Below are 16,513 nucleotides of genomic sequence, written 5' to 3' on the forward strand. Positions count from 1 at the left end.
GCATTCTTTATATTTTGAGTCCCAGGCACACTGGTCTTCTTTCTGTTCTTAAAGGGATTAAAGCTTTTGCTATTGCCTCTCTTAGTTCCTAAAGTGTTGCCACCTACTCACCATTGTGCCTTAATTCAAACACTCCTCAAAGGGAGTGTTCTTGACCTCTTTAGCTAAAGTACTGGATGTTTTCATCCAGTGGCACTCCCTACCATTTTGCAGTCTGCAGAAACTTACGAGCACCTGACATAACATGACTCATCTATTGTTCACAAAATTAATGTCTATATGTCCATATGAAGTTGGAGCCCTGTCTGCTGTTTATTGAAAATATCTCCAATGACTAAAATTGTAGCACATAGTAGGTGATCCATAAATTTGTTAACAGAATCATTCTGGATATGCAGGTGAAGGCTAAACAAGTTAGCCCTGGAAAGACTTGGTGAAAGACTTCCAAGAAGAGTCCAAAATGTCAAAGCAAATGTGTGGTTTTCTAAATGTAACTAGTGACCCCTGCTGGAATATTTACCAAGGGATCCAAATTCAAGTCTTAACTTTTTCCTAATTGCTCACTTGTCTTTTTCCATTCAGTGTTAAATTGTTAGTATAGTTGTGAAATGAGTGATCAATGTCTTTTGAGCATCCTTCTTCCACCTTAGAGAAATCCCATCTCCCTGAACGACTATTCTCTTTCACTGCTGACTCATCAATTTGTGCATTTCGCATTAACCTTAGAGAAGAGTATTCGGGAAGCAGAGAACTTTCTCAGATCCCCTTCCAAATCTTATTGCATAAATGAATTCTTTTCTCTGCTCATGTATCTGAAAGATGAGACTTAATCCAGTGAACATGGATAGATGAAAACATATTCCATGAACATATTTCCTAATGTTCTGTTTATTTTCCCTCTCTTGACTCAAGACCAATTTTGAAAATGGTTTTCACCACTAAAAAGCAAAGAATTGGCAAAACGTGTCCTCATGTTGAGAACAGGATCAAAAGAGTTATGCGAGTCTTCTATGAGGGGTCATTAGGAGACATGTGTAGTTGAAAATGCTGGTACTTGCCACAAGGAAAATGAAAAGGATCAGGAATCTCAAACAACAACAAAAAATAGTGAGAATATAGATGTGTGAGAGAATCACGAACTATGTGATGAAACTTTTGAAAGTTATTTTATTTATATTATGTATGGTATATATATATATATAATTATATAATATATATATATTATAATATTATTATATTATATATAATATATATATAATTGAGTGTACAACACAAACCAAAAAGACAATATAAGTATTAATCACTATCACTTAAAGACAATCATTGTTAAGAGTTTTAGCATGTAGTCCCCTGTCTTTTGTTGTCTATTCCATTGTCCCATGCATACATACTTCATGAATACAAGTATGTGTTTTCAAAGTTGAGTCAGCCATACTGTTTATATGACTTTACATCCTACTTATTGTAGTGTAGTATGTTATGAAATACATTCATTTTTCTAAGATCATTTTCCCCAAAAGTGTTTGATGTAATTAAATATTTAAGCAGGTAATAATGTGCATGGAACAGCGTTCAAAACAATTAAGGAAGTCTCCCTTTCCTCTTCTTCTCTCTAATTGTAACCACTGCCAAGAGGGGGAGGTTTTACCAGACCATCGTTACATCTGAGCATTACTATACATATAACGCTGAGCATTAGAAAACCGAACCTAGTTAAAAGCTTGGCTCAATTTTACATAACTGATAAGTGGTTGATTGGACTTGACCCAAGTGTCCGACTCACATCCACGCACTTGGTGCCTGGCACACATTACAGCAAAGAAAGTGGTTTCATAGTGTAAGGTGGATAATATAAATCAGTTTTCCCGTGGCCTGTTTGATGCTGGAAGAACCAATGTCAAGGTTGCTGATCCCAAATATTTGCATTAACGAGTAACAAATTATTCTATGACACTTCTGCTTGTAACTCTAATGTGAAGAATACTTGAGGTAAGCTTCAGTTCTCTGTTATATAGAATAATGATGTGGAAATATTGATTTGGGCTAAATCTATAAAGGAAGAGAGCTCAAAATTAAGCCTTTTTGTGAATGACCTTACTCCCTTTAGGAACAGTACATTGTGTGTATGTGTGTACACGTTGGCACATGTGCATACACACTTATATTTATACAAACACAGGACAAGTAAATATATGATATTTATTGGCAATGAGTTCATGGTAATATTTCAGAACCTAATATCCTTTGCACCTTCTTCCATATTTGTACACTTTCACATGTATAGAATTATTCTTTATAATAATAAAATAATATAAACTTTGATAATATCTGAGGTTTTAGATGTACAGATGTGACTAAAATTCATTTCCATTATCCTATTAAAATATGGGCCAATGACCACTGATCAGTCAAAATTATATTTTTACAATGTACACCCAAAGACACACTGAGATTCATGCTTTCTCATAAGGCAATTTAAAAAAAAAGGAATTAAGAAAAAGAGAAGCAATACCTATGACTATCAACGTAATTCTATTTATAAATATAGAAGAAAATAAGCAGGAATATTTTTCAAAATTCTAGAAAGAGGAATCAAAAGAATAGAAACCTACAGGAATTTAAAGCTAGAAACATATCTCAGCTATTTCTACATACAATCTAAAATAGTCTCAAACTTTGTGGGGGAACTACTGTTGAATCACTCTGGAATGATGAAATAAGGTGACGATGTGGGTCTAGTGGTTGGTCAAAGGACAAGGGCTGAAGGGTTGAACTTGGGTCATGCTCAGCCTGTCCCAGTCGGTGCCTGCCTGGGGTGTGAGCTAGGAGGATTTTACTTTGATTGCTCTGGGTTCTTTGGGTAGATAGAAATTAAACATTCTCTTCACTGGCTCAGAAAGACAGCAAAAAGAGCCAAGAATTCTTCCTTCAACTGGTAGTTTTCCTGGAAACTTCATTCTACAGGTTCATTCCTACAGACAAGATACAGAAGTCTGAAACCTAGCAGCCCTAAACTTTGTGCCTAAGTGCACCTCTCCTGGGACTGCAGTTAACTGAAACAGGAATTCAGAAAGGGACCAAAGGCCTGAAGAAGAATGCTCCGAGGCCGGTCCTTATCTGTGACATCCCTGAGTGGGCTTCCTCAGTGGGAAGCCGAACACCTTCCTGTGGAGGATTTATTGCTCTTTGAAGTTTCCTGGGAAGTCACCAACAAAGGTTTGTACTGCTCTTGAGGGTGGCTCTTCCCCAGGATGCTAACAAAAGTAGAGTAGGTCTTCATAGGTGACTCCATTGATTGTGAATTGCCAGTGAGCAAGGGCACCATTCAACTGAATGTATGTTTAGGTTACATGTGTCTTGTTTATTGCAACAGGCAGTAAAAGCATAGACTTGTGTATGTGTTGAAAAGTGAACAAGTCAAAAATGGTAGCTGTTTCCAGGAAGTGGGAGTTTAAGGTAAAAATCTTAAGGCCATGTTGTGACAAATTAGAAATAAAAAGTTAATATATTTTTAATTTTATCATTTTTTCTCAGCAAAGTAAGTATTTTAGGAAGAACTGTGTATTATCGAGACCAGTGATTATATGAAACATTTAATAATATGTCTAGTAATTCAAAATTAGCTTGGAATTAAAGTTTTAATTTAGAACCTACTCAGAAGGTCTATTATTATGTTCCTATTCGGAATAATTTTTCTTCAATGCTAGGTATATATAAAAATTATAAAATAAGAAAGGAAATCAAATTGATCAAAATACAATAATATCTTAATACATTATGAACTCATTTGAGCTGCAATGGAGAAGGCACCTAAATGAGTTTTATACACAGGTATCTAAAGTCATAAAAAATCCTGTGGGTTAATATTCTCTAGGTTTAGAGCATCAGTGCTATTGAAGGAATATTAGTCAAGAAAAGGCAGTAGTTTTGAGGGTGAATTCTGAACCAGGTCCAGAGACAGGTGAATAAATGGCAGTATGACCAGTGGGATTTAAAGGACCTGCAATGAAACATGAAGGTGACACACCACTTGTCCCCTCTGGTAATCAGAGCCAGCATCATGCCACAGTTAGAATTGCATTTGACCTCTATTCTGAATTTCAACTTATGCTAAAAGTTCAAAGTTCTCCTGTGTAGATTTCTAAAATTCGTAAACTCAAAATTAACAATCACTTTTTCCTGTGCAGAAGTTCAGAAATGTAGGTAGGGAACAGACCCATTTTTTTTTCTCTGTAGTTATGACAAGGAGCAAAGAGCACACAAATCTTAGAGTAGATGACAAGCATTTATCTGTATCACTTTCTGATGTCCCTTCTCCAGTCACACGATTTTTTTTCTCGCCAGTTTTCATTTACCTTTTATTATTGTTGTACTTGGGGTACATTGTGGCAATTATGAAAGTTCTTAAAATATGTCATAGTTGAATTCACTCATTCCACTCCACCATTCTCTTTTCTCTCCCTTCCCCCATTCCTGAAATAGTATCAACATTCTCATTTTTCCATTTTCATACATAAATTCATAATAATTCCATCATATTCACCCTCCCACACCCTTTCCTTATAACCCCCTCACACACTGGTACCAACCCCCAGACAGGACCTGTTTTATCTTCCTGTCCTCTGTTTTTGAAAAAAAAAAGACATTTTTGTTTGTTTAAGATAGCTATAAGGGGAGTTTCATTTGGACATTTCTATGTATATGTGTATTATAACCCAAATTGGTTAACCCCCTCCAGTTTTTAAATATGTCCAAAGTTCCTGGGAATAGAGCCAATTCCACTCTTCATGAGCATGCCTTGACATAGGGTTTCCTCTACACAGTAGGCAGCAACTCAAGCACGTAGCTTGTTGGTGGAAAAATTGAGGCAGGGATCTTTAGCACCAGGAATCAGTCCAAACAACTTCTGCCCAAGTTCCTGCATTTCAGCATGGGCCCTCCTCCTTCCTGCTTTTCTCTCCTTTGACAAACCATGGAGGATCATTTGTGTAGTACACTAGGGAAAACTGCTGTCCATGGATCTTATACTCTAGTGATGTGATCTGATCTGGATCTAGAAGAGTCCCTTGTGCATAGAAAATGTCCAATGGGTTTTTTTTAAATGAAGGAATAAATACATTTACTTTTTAACCTCTGAGCTGCCTTTGATAGTCATTGGCTTTTCTTTCCCCTGGTAGGAAAGGGAACTTTCATGTGTGTAGAAAAGGCCACACAATGCTCTTTACTCAAGCTGACATCTTCAGCGTATGTTCATTTTATTATTTTTCACAGTCTGGCTTTTGATAATTTTTATATACATGAGTAATGATTGTGTCCATTTCTGATAACACATTGGCACTGCAGTTTCTTTTTAAAATTTACTTTGACTGTCACTGTCCTGCAGTTCATGGCCTTGTGATCGTGAGTTCAGCAATTTCACTTCCCTCATCAATGAAATGGATACACAGAGGCATTAAATGATCAAGCAAATGCATTCAATTCTCTTTTTTACTACCATGTAACAAATATGAAAATCCCCATAGTCTAGGGAAATATCCTATTGATGAAAATGTTCTGACTTATAGTCAAATATCAGAGATTTCTGAAACTTTGAAAAAAATCCCTTAAATCATCTGAATATCAGTTTCTTCATAAGCATAATTATTGCAACATGCTTCAGCCATCTTACAATGTTCTGTGGCAAACCAAAAAATGTGTATTTATCCAAGAAAAATTCCCTCAGTGCTAGGACTTTTCCAGGGAATGATGGAAATGTGTGATGTGTAAGAAATGAAGTCACAGCTAGATTATTGGATGTTAATTTTCAGACCTCAGAATAACCTTTTGCAGCTATTTGTATTAACTTCAATTTTGTTGTTTTAATTCATTAATCCATTCCTTATTACCCATTTCTTAGTCAATAAAGATCATCAAGTGCCTAATGGTGCAGGTACTAGGAAACTAGGGTTCAACAAGACAGAACTAATTCTCAGTCTTGCAGAATGTGTGGACTTGCAGGAAGACAGGCATCAATGTTCTGTTATAGTCAAACGTGGTGAACGTGAGGGTAAAAGAAGATTCTCGAAGGCTGTACAGGGTATTATTGTCAGTGGGATTCCTAACCTAGTTTAGGGTTTGGGGAAAGCCCTCATGTGAAAAGACATTTGAGCTGACACCTACAGGTTGAATGGCTGCAGGGAACATGATGGAGAAGACATTAAGGGGAGGTAATGCTCTGTGTGAGACAACTACACATCCCCAGATGCATGGTGCATATCCAGGCACAGAAGAGTGACCTGTTCAGAGGTCAGAGGGAAAGGAGGAAGCATGAGAGAAGATGGAGTGACCTGCTGGGGCTACATTGTGAGCTCCTGATGAATTCTGAGTTTTAAAGAGTTTGGTCTCTGATCTGGGAACAATGAATAGGATGCCATTAAATTCTAAACAGTGGAAAGTACTAAAGGTCTGCTGTGTCTTACAAAACACACTGTGAGTAGTTGGTGGAGAAGAGAATAGAAAAGTTAGATGGCGGACTACCCTTGGATGGAAAGTTTTACCCAAATGTCAGAAACAAAATGTTTATCTTCTTCTTTGCTCAGGCTTTACCATGTGTCTTCTGTATAGACTTGAGCAGATCCTTATAGACTATGGGCATATTTTATTGAGGATATTCAGGATTACTGTAAGGAGTTTAATGGATTTTGTCACAGATAATAAATGCTAACTTGAGATATAAAGATTTTTGAGACTTGGTGTTCAAATAGATTCTTCCTTCTTAAAGTGGACTAGACATGATTTGTTTTAGCCTTAAGGCAGTATGTTGATGGCCATAATACTTTTACCTGCTTTGTCCTAAACCAGATACCCTAGCTCTAGGTCACGTGGTACAAAAGACATGTGGAACTCAGAAAACTACAGTCAAATGTGAGGTAGAAATCAGTATGACCACAAGTCCTCTATCAAGAGACAGGCATTCTAAAGGGGAGGACCTTGATGTAAGTGTAGCCCAAGAAGCTTGGGAATTTTTATAAATTCTTTCTGAAAATTTTGTGCGCAGGTGTGGGCATGTAGCTCAGAAGAAGTTTGCCTAGCATTCATGAGAGCCTGGGTTCCATCCCTACCACCACCAAAAATTTTATTATCTGCACATGTGGAAAAGTTCTTTCTGAGATGAGAACTTTGATCAGATTTCCAGAGCCTCCATGATTGATGTAGGAACCACAGCTCATTTGAGAAATATCTGTTTAGGTTTATTGCCCACTTTTAAGTCAGATTATTGTTCTTAATGTGTTTTTTTTGCCATTGAGTTGATTGAATTCCTTGTATTTTGTCGAAAGTAATCTCTTATTATATAAACAGTTTGCAAATGCTTTCTTCCTTTCCATGGGCTGTCACAGTACTCTGTTGATTGTTTCCTTTTCAGTGCAGAAGCTTTTTACTTTGATGAAATTCTGTTTGTCTACTTCTGTTTCTTTTCTGTACTTTTGGGGCCTTATCCAAAAAAGCCCTTGCCTTTTCCAGTGTTCTAGATGTTTTCTTTACTAGTTTCATGTCTCACATCTAGGTCTTTAATCCACTTTGAATTCATCTTTAGAACTGGTGAGACGCAGGGATCTTGTTTTATTATTCTGCTAGTGTATATCCCATCTCTCCAACATCATTTACTGAAGAGATTGTCCTCTCACCAATGTGTGTTCTCAACACCCTTGTCAAAATCAGTCATCTGTAGATGTGCGAGCTTGTTTCTAGGCTTTCTTTGTTCTTTTGCCAATACCATGCTGTTTTATCACTATAGCTTTGTAATATATTTTGAAGTCAGGTAGTGCAATGCCTCCTGCTTGTTCTTTTTGTTCAAGATTGCTTTGGCTCTTCAGGGTCTTTTGTACTTCTGTACTAATTTTAGGATTTTGTTTTATTTCTGTGATGAGTGTCATTGGTATTTAGATAGGTATTGCATTGGTTATGATAGTCAGTTTAATAGTAAGACTTCTTCCAATCCATGAATGTGATATGTTTCCATTTTTTTGTATCCTCTCAATTACTTTCATCAGTGTTTTATAGTTTTCATGGTAGAGATCTTCCACTTCTTTGTTTAAATTTTTTCCTAGGTGTTTAAACTTTTTTTGTTATTGCAAATTGATTTGCTTTCTTAATTTCTTTCTTTAGATGAATTCCATCTAAAGTTTGTCATATAGAAATGCTACTGCTTTTGTATGTTGATCTGTATCTTGTAACTTTACTCAGTTCATTCATTAATTCCAATAGTTTTTTGGTGGAGTCTTTGGGATTTTCTATATAAAAGTCATATCTTCTTCACATAGTGTCAATTCTTTCCAGTTTGGATGTCTTTATTTCTTTTTCTGGTCTGTTTGCTCTGGCTAGAATTTCTAATACTATGTTGAATACAAGAAGTTAAAGTGTGCACACTTATCTTGTTCTAGAACTTGACAGAAAGCTTTCAGTTTTCCCCATTTAATATGATGTTAGTTATGTACATGTGTCCCATGATTTGGAAATTGCATAATATATACATATATAGAAATATCACACACCCCCCATAAATAAGTCCAATGTTTATGCATTGAAGACAAAGAAAATAAATAACCATGGTTCTAGAGTTCTCTAAGCCACTGAGCTCCTTTTTATTAATGCAGAAGTATCTAGAAGGAAAATAAAAACTCCTCCAGCTATCGTTTCATACAATTCTTCTGTCACCACCAGCACCACAGCCCCAAATACCTGTCTGTCTTTTTATGGTCCTTTTCACACCACTTCTACAGATTCATCAGCTTGTCACTCCATACATTTCATTCCAATCCTGCTGTCTATAGCCTCAGGACTCCGCAGTCACACTGTCTGAGCTGGGATCCCAACTCCACTACTGCCTGTGTGCTGTTGGACCCATCACAAACCCTGCCTTTGTCTCAGTTTCCCCATTTATAAAATAAAGATAATAATTGCTTCTACCTATAGCAGTGTTGTGAAAGTTATCCATTACAAGTTACTCACAACAATGCTTAGCATTTAATAAACACTCTGTAGCCATTAGCAATTACTGTTAATTTTTCACAAAGATTATTCATAGAATGAGAAAGTGGGATCGTTCATCATCATTCTGGATTTAACTTTGACTGATTCCATGGTTTCATTGTATGACTTTCTACCTGCAACATAACTACCTCTGCTCCTGCAACTGCACCTTGGGACAGGAGAATTGGATTAGTAGACACACCTCCCAAAGCAGTCAAATGACTTCTAAATTCTATAAGTTGAATATTTTAAAAAAATAGTAATATTTTCCAGGCATTGGCGGCTTATGCCTGTAATCCCAGCTACTCAGGAGGCAGAGACCAGGAGAATCACAGTTCAAAGCCAGCCTGGGCAAATAGTTCAAATAGTTCACGAGACCTTATCTTGAAAAAATCCTTCACAAAAAAAGGACTGGTGGAGTGACTCAAGGTGAAGGTCCCCAGTTCAAACCCAGTACCACAAAAAAGTAACATTTCCCCAAGTTTATATATGTGATCACACATATTATAAATATTACTAGGTCACATGTAAGCATATGATATATATCATGCATTGTACATGCATATCACAATATATTAACATTTATATAACACAATATATTAACATGTAGATGTATATATAAATGAAATTGTATATATTGCATCTATATATGTATATATGTATAATATATATATAATGTAGCATACATTATATATGTGTGTATATATGTTATGGGTATGTGTGTGTGTATTTATACACACATATATATATACATATATAGAGAGAGATTGATTGACTCCCATTTTGACTGTTCTATCCTACTTTGAAATAAGTGATTTTCTATAAAATCGGAGTGTTTCTACATGAAAAATTAAGGCTGTATATGCCATGGTAGCTCTTCTTTTCTTGTTTATGAAAGACCTGATACTTTGTCCTTACACTACAGAGAATTCCCATGTTGTTTCAGGAAACTGGATCAATAAAATACAAAGTACTTATCTGAAAGTAAAGGTGAAGTCCAAATTCAATAGCCCACACTGTGGTAAAGCAGTAATTCATTAGTAATATTGAATGTATATTTTTACATGTAGGTAGGAATAAAGCTGTTTTTATTTATAGATTAAAAAATATGTGTAGCCAAGTGCCGGTGGCTGATACCTGTAATCCTAGCTATTCAGGAGGCAGAGATCAGGAGGATAGCAGTTTGAGACCAACTGGGCAAATAGTTCTTGAGACCCTATCTCGAAAATACCCAACACAAAACACCTGCCTAGGAAGTGTGAGGCCCTGAGTTTAAACCTCAGTACCACCAAAAAAAATAAAAAACCAAAAATGTGTGTTGGTGAACTTCTTGGTCTGTATTCCAGATTTTAAAGTGGAAATGATTCTGTCTCTGTGCCATGAACCTACTTACACTGCAGCATGCTAAGTGAGAAATCTGTTACAAAGTATGATAAATAAATAGAACAAAAACTAGAGGAGACTAGTTGGCAATTAGATACGTGTAGATCACAGAGAGACTAAACTGGTGCTAAGTACAGGAACTACCAGGAGGACCCGCCACAGAAAGGCTGGGCAAGAAGAGGTCTAAAGGGCCAAGACATATTCACAGCCAGTCCTCAACCAGTACAGGATGGGCTTTTCAAAAAGTTTTGCATTTTTGTTCCTGATAGACTGAAAGATCATAGTCATAGTACTTACAACTCCGCCAAGGTTATTTGGGAACTACATCTGTCAAGGCTGACTGCACCAGCTGGGGGAAAGAGCTAGCAAATTAACTATGGTTATTTTTTCATTTTGATTCCCCAAATCGTTTTCTTCTCCAAGTAAAGAATTTTTGTTTCCCACTAAGTACTTTAGCAAATAAAAATGTGTTGATATTTACCCAAGTGTATATGAATCTGAAATACATAACTTAATGAACAAGGATATTCTGATATCTCTGGGCAAGATAGGTGGTTACAAATAAAAGAAGGTTTTTAAGAATAAAAATGCAAATAAGGCTTTCAAATGGGAACCTCAGAACTTTATAGCATTTTCCCCTGAGAGGATGAAGATGAAGAAAAAAAGTCTACAGAAGAGGAGAAATAATCTGAAATTTTTACATTTTTGTGGGTAGTGTTTTTAAATAAAACTTTTATGTATTTAAATGGGTTACTAAGATGTGACTCTCACATCTAAAGGAAAACTTTTTTTAGTTTTCTTTGCAAACTATTGCTCTCTAACCTAATTGTCCTCAAGAAATGATGATGGATCATAAAATTTTCCAGGATTTGGGAAAATTCTTAGGTGTAGTTGATTTTAACATAAATTTATGTAGACTTAGATTCATCAAATCTAAGATTCAGATTTGTATTCATTGAGTCTAAGATTCATTGGATTAAGTGAATCTGGCCAGTTTTGGTTTCATCCAGAAGTTTCTCCTTCCGTGTTTTGAATCTTCTCCAGGTGTTCCATGTTGCCTTTCTCACCTGCCGTCTGACCTGTGATTGCTCATAACACTGGTATACTGCTGAAGTGACAGTCTAAATTTGTTTTTGGGAGAGTCGGAAATCTTTCCTTAATGACGAAGTTCTTAAAGATGGTTTGTGTAGGCTTATATGAAAATTGCTGGATTTAGTATTAACCTTTTGGAGTTACATTAGCTCTTGCCTTTTATATTAATGAATCTTGTTGGCATGATAAAGTATTATCAACATTCAGCTTTTGGTCTCACCAAAAAAAATTCTTATATACCTATCTTTTGGCACCCTCCTTATTTTTCTTTTAGGAGTATACAGTTTTCTCTAGCTTTATGTTTTAGTACTGGTAACACCAATGCCAGAGGAAGAAAATGCAACAGCAACTCTAGGAAGAGAAATATATCATGAGACTATGAAAATTTGTATTGTGTTTGTGTCACTGGGTTAACGTCAGATTGGGCCAGGCTCTTTCCCCTTGTCAAAGGTACCTTGATTGATACCTTAGAATGGGAACGACCATTAGTGTGGGGGATTTGCTACCAACTGCAAGCAGCAGTGACTATTCCTTGGGCACACCTAAAGTCCTTCTTGAGCCACTGTAGGAGAAGAGGGGAAAGATGACTATTGCTGAGGGTATGACAATGGCTCTTTGTCCTTACTTTGCACTTCAATTTGAAGGGACTTTAAGTCAAGAAATGCTTTTTTCCAGCACTCTTTTCAGATTTCCTGGAAGTGTTGTACCTGCCTCTTATAGCCCGCATACCACTATGTGCATCCACAGGGGCTTTAAAAAAGCCACAGAATTGTATCCTCAGCAACACGTTAAACCGTTCTTTTAGAAAGTGAAATAAATCTTGTGCTTTGGGATGATAAATGGTAACCTAAAATATGAGAACTGATTTGCATGCCTTCACTACTTAAAACACATTACTAATCCAAACAAGGAAACCTTTTTTCTTTTTAACAGTTGGTGGCATATATACTGTCATTCAGACGAAGGCCAAAACAACAGCAGATGAATGGGGAGAAAATTATTTTTTGATTGGCCCATATTTTGAGCACAACATGAAGACTCAGGTGGAGCAGTGTGAACCTATAAATGATACTGTCAGAAGAGCGGTGGAGGCAATGAATAAGCACGGCTGCCAGGTAAAAGACACTGAGTGATGCTTCACTGGGCAGCTCTCAGTAGACTGTTACGAGCAAACGTTGCGACTTACAGCAGCTCACAAGAGATCTTTCACCTACTTTGGGAAGAAGAGCGCACTTTGGGAAAGACTATGAACTTGGTCTTAAATGGACTGCACTCAAAACGAGTTGTGCAAACCAAGGAGAGGTGTGTAGGAGATATGTGCAAGGCTTGAAGAGCAGAATGTACCGTTCACAAGAGCCCATGAGGTCCCAGAGAGCACCAAAAAAGTATTCCATAGTGAGGGTGCTTCTAGAGTGATAAAAGGGCACGTGTTATACTATTGGGATGAAAGTACATGAACTATTCTGAAGCAAAGAATCTGGTCTCAAGATTCTAAATATAGGAGACATTTCTCCCCAGTCAGTTTGACTAGAGAGTGGACACCTCACCCTGCTGTCAGTGCTCTTGGTGGCCTAAAAAATTAAAGAGCATCAAGTTGTGCTGGTGTCTTGAGAAAGGAGGGATAGAATCATTCCTTTGGAATAGCTGAGGAGGCTGGAATGTTAGATATGCACTTTGGTTCTTTCTCTGGGATTTCTGGTATAAGCATGATTCTACCTTGTAGCTGAGAGTTAACTGGAAGTCAAAACAAGGTACTTTAATTTTTTCTGTTGTATTTTCTGCCTTTCTCTATGGTCTAGGCTCATTGGATCATATGTCAAGTATTAGGTAGTCAGTAGATATTTGTTGAATAAATACATGAATCAATGAATGTCCCCCAAAGAAAACTATTGAAAATTCAATCTCAAAAGGAAAGAGTAGTAAATTAGAAGCAATGTAATGAGGGATTTTCAAAGTTGGCCAAGGCTTGCACATGGGGGAGATGTCAACACAGATATCTTAGTTCTATGGGAAGAAATGACAATCAAATTGGGCTTCCAAGCATTGCAAAATTTGGCCTTGGGTGGTGTCCTAACCATCAAGGTATAAGCAATGTGGCTACATTCAGTTTTCTAGAGAGACTGTTAACTTTCTGCTGAGTTCCAGAAGGGATTTGATGTGATTTATGAAGTTTCATATTACATAGTAGGATAATAACCAATAAAAACGAAGTCAAAAGAACAAGCAAGTTACTATAGAAATACAGAGACCAAAAGGAAAGTCAAAACTTAGATATACAAGTGACTGCAAATACAATGGGCAAAAACCTAGATAGCTAATGCGTGAAAATCTGGACAAGATACAATAGGAAGCAAAGAAGTCAGTTTGAAGAATGTAATAAGATTAGACTTTGAAATGCTGGATTAAATGATAAGGTATCTCAATATCTTGGGTGACATACTGATTAAGACTTTTGGTGGCGACCATGCTGGGAAGCATTTTGGGTCACATCATTTGAACAGGAGTAGTTACATATACTATACACATTTATCTACAGAATCAACTTCTTTTTTTAGCAGAAAATAGAGTAAGTAATACCACATAAAGGAAAATAACTGACACTAATGTAAATGTTAAATCCAGCTATGGGTCATTAAAGATACAGAGCATTTCATTTATGACTCTCATAAACACATAGACTAGCTGGGTGAAGTGGCATACACCTGTAATCCCTGTACCTTTGGGAGGCTGAATCAAGAGAAAAAGCAAGTTCAAAGCTACCGTGGACTACATAGTGAGACACCATCTATTTAAAAACAACAACAACAACAAAAAAAAGCTGGGCATGATGGTGCACAGACAAAAAGTTAGCAAAATTCCATCTCAATCAACAAGCAGGTGCAGTGGTACACCACTGTAATCTCACTACACAGAAGGCATAGGAAGGAGGATCAGGGTCCAAAGCTGGCCCCAGGCAAAAATTTAAGACCCTACCTGAAAAATACCTAAAGCATCAAAAGGGCTAGGGGCATGGTAGAGCACCTGTCTAGCAAACGTGAGTCTATGAGTTCAAGCCCCAGCACTGCCAAAACAAACAAACAAAACAAAACAAATAAAGAGCATAGACTGTAATGCTAAACCTGTATCTATGAGCTCAAGGTAACAGGATGGTACTGAGGTGCAGAAGGTTACACGATCTATGTACATTGGTTTTAAACAACCAAATTTTAGGAAGAACAAAACTTGTGGTTGAAAGGATGTGAACGCAGTCCAGCTCCAGGCTCAGTCATCAGATGTTACCCTCTACTTTTTTCTATGTAGCTTGCTGTGTTAGTCAGACTTCGAGACCCTGTGAAAATTCCTAACGAACAACTGAAAGGAGGAATAACTTATTTTGGATTATGTTTTCAGAGGTTTCAGTTCTTGTTCAACTGGCTTCATTGTTTTTAGGTTGGATGTCATGGTGGTGAGCGTGTGGTAGAAGCTTCTCAGGGAGTGACAGGAAGGCACCAGGGTCAGATACAACTTCAAAAGACACCCCCAGTGACTTACTTCCTTCAACCAAGCCCCAACTTCTAATAGCCCATTCAGCTATTGAATTCAAAAATGAATTAATCCATTGCTGAATGCAGCACCCTCATGATCCAATCATCTGTCAATAATTAGATCCATCAGTTAGGACTAAGTCATCAACACATGAGCCTCTTGGGAGACATCTCAGATCCAAACCATAATGCTTGCTGCTTAATATGCTACTGCGCTTCAAATAATTTTAAGCTCAAATATGTTTTTCTTCTCCTGCATCACTTAGTGTTACTGTGTGGCTGTGTGTTCTTCCCATAACAGGTGCATTTTGGGAGATGGCTGATAGAAGGGAGTCCTTATGTGGTGCTCTTTGACATAGGCTCTTCGGCGTGGAATCTGGACAGGTGGAAGGGAGACTTCTGGGAAGCATGCAGTGTTGGCATCCCTCATCATGACCGAGAAGCCAGTGACATGCTCATATTTGGGTCTTTAACTGCCTGGTTCTTAAAAGAGGTACAGTTTACTGTAGAACGATTCAACAGAGGAGTGGTACAGCTACATTCAGTGTCTGGCAATGATCTCAGCAACATTAAGCAAATTTTGAGATAATTCTGTTTTTGATTGTCCTAATATATTTTTAGAGGAATCCTCAGATTTCTTTAAATTTATAATACTTATTAACATTTACCACATATAAGAATTAAATTTAATGATGAATATAAAACATCCAATTATATTATGAACTATACAGATGATATGCAGTTGATATGCAGAGTGTACGCCATGCACTATATACATGAGTTGTAGAATCTTGGGAGTGGAAAAAGCTTGAAACATTCTGTCTTGTTTATGCACTGAGTGTTGGTGCAATTAGATATTTTCTTTATTTGCTAGGAGCAGAAGGGGCCCTTTGCAGTAGAATATTCCATAGGTGTCAAAAAGCCAGAGCATTAAAAACCAGTTCTTGTTAAATGAGCCAAGCCTGCACCCTTTTATGTTCTCAAAGCATGGAAGTAGAATTTCTTTGCATCCCTTTCAGTACCTCCAGATGATTGTATCTGTCCCAAAAATCAGATGATGAAAGAATAGTGTTAAACCTAATGACAAAAAAAAAAAATCAAAGAGCTTTATGTTGGGAGGGTGTTTCCCTTGACCAATCTTTCTTTCTGATGAAGTCCTATCGAATACCCATGAATGGCTGCCTTGAGTTGAAGGAGGTAACAGTGTAGAAGGGTGAGAGACTTGGTAGAACCAGCCATGACAGATACACAGTGTTATTCTTTAGCACACGTTACTGGAAACAACTCTTCCTCTACAATCTGCCTCCTTGAGCCAGTGCCTCTGGCAGTGGCCAGCCACCAAGAGATGTGTCTGTGTGTAGGGGGCCTCCCCACCATTCTTTCTGATAAGGGAAATTGACAGGAAAGAAACAAGAAAGTGACAGTATTGATTTTCTTTAAAGTAAACAGTTTCAGAAATACAGATTTCTTTGGTTCAAAAGGTCAGTAGAGGTACTGGGGGAAAA

At 37.1% G+C, this 16,513-nt stretch overlaps 1 protein-coding gene across 2 annotated transcripts in view; it reads left to right on the plus strand.

The window, feature by feature from the left end:
* The first annotated feature begins 2,788 nt into the window (after window positions 1-2,788).
* The window catches only part of Gys2 (glycogen synthase 2), a 50,373-nt gene continuing 36,648 nt past the window's right edge, over window positions 2,789-16,513 (plus strand). For both annotated transcript variants that reach the window (XM_020160479.2, XM_074075909.1), the window contains exons 1-3: window positions 2,789-3,216; window positions 12,418-12,599; window positions 15,310-15,501. In XM_020160479.2, the coding sequence (XP_020016068.1) occupies window positions 3,096-3,216; window positions 12,418-12,599; window positions 15,310-15,501 (495 nt within the window). In that variant the 5' untranslated portion in view covers window positions 2,789-3,095. The remainder of the gene's footprint in view (window positions 3,217-12,417; window positions 12,600-15,309; window positions 15,502-16,513) is intronic.

Source organism: Castor canadensis, chromosome 6, assembly GCF_047511655.1.
Source record: "Castor canadensis chromosome 6, mCasCan1.hap1v2, whole genome shotgun sequence".
Taxonomy (NCBI): domain Eukaryota; kingdom Metazoa; phylum Chordata; class Mammalia; order Rodentia; family Castoridae; genus Castor; species Castor canadensis.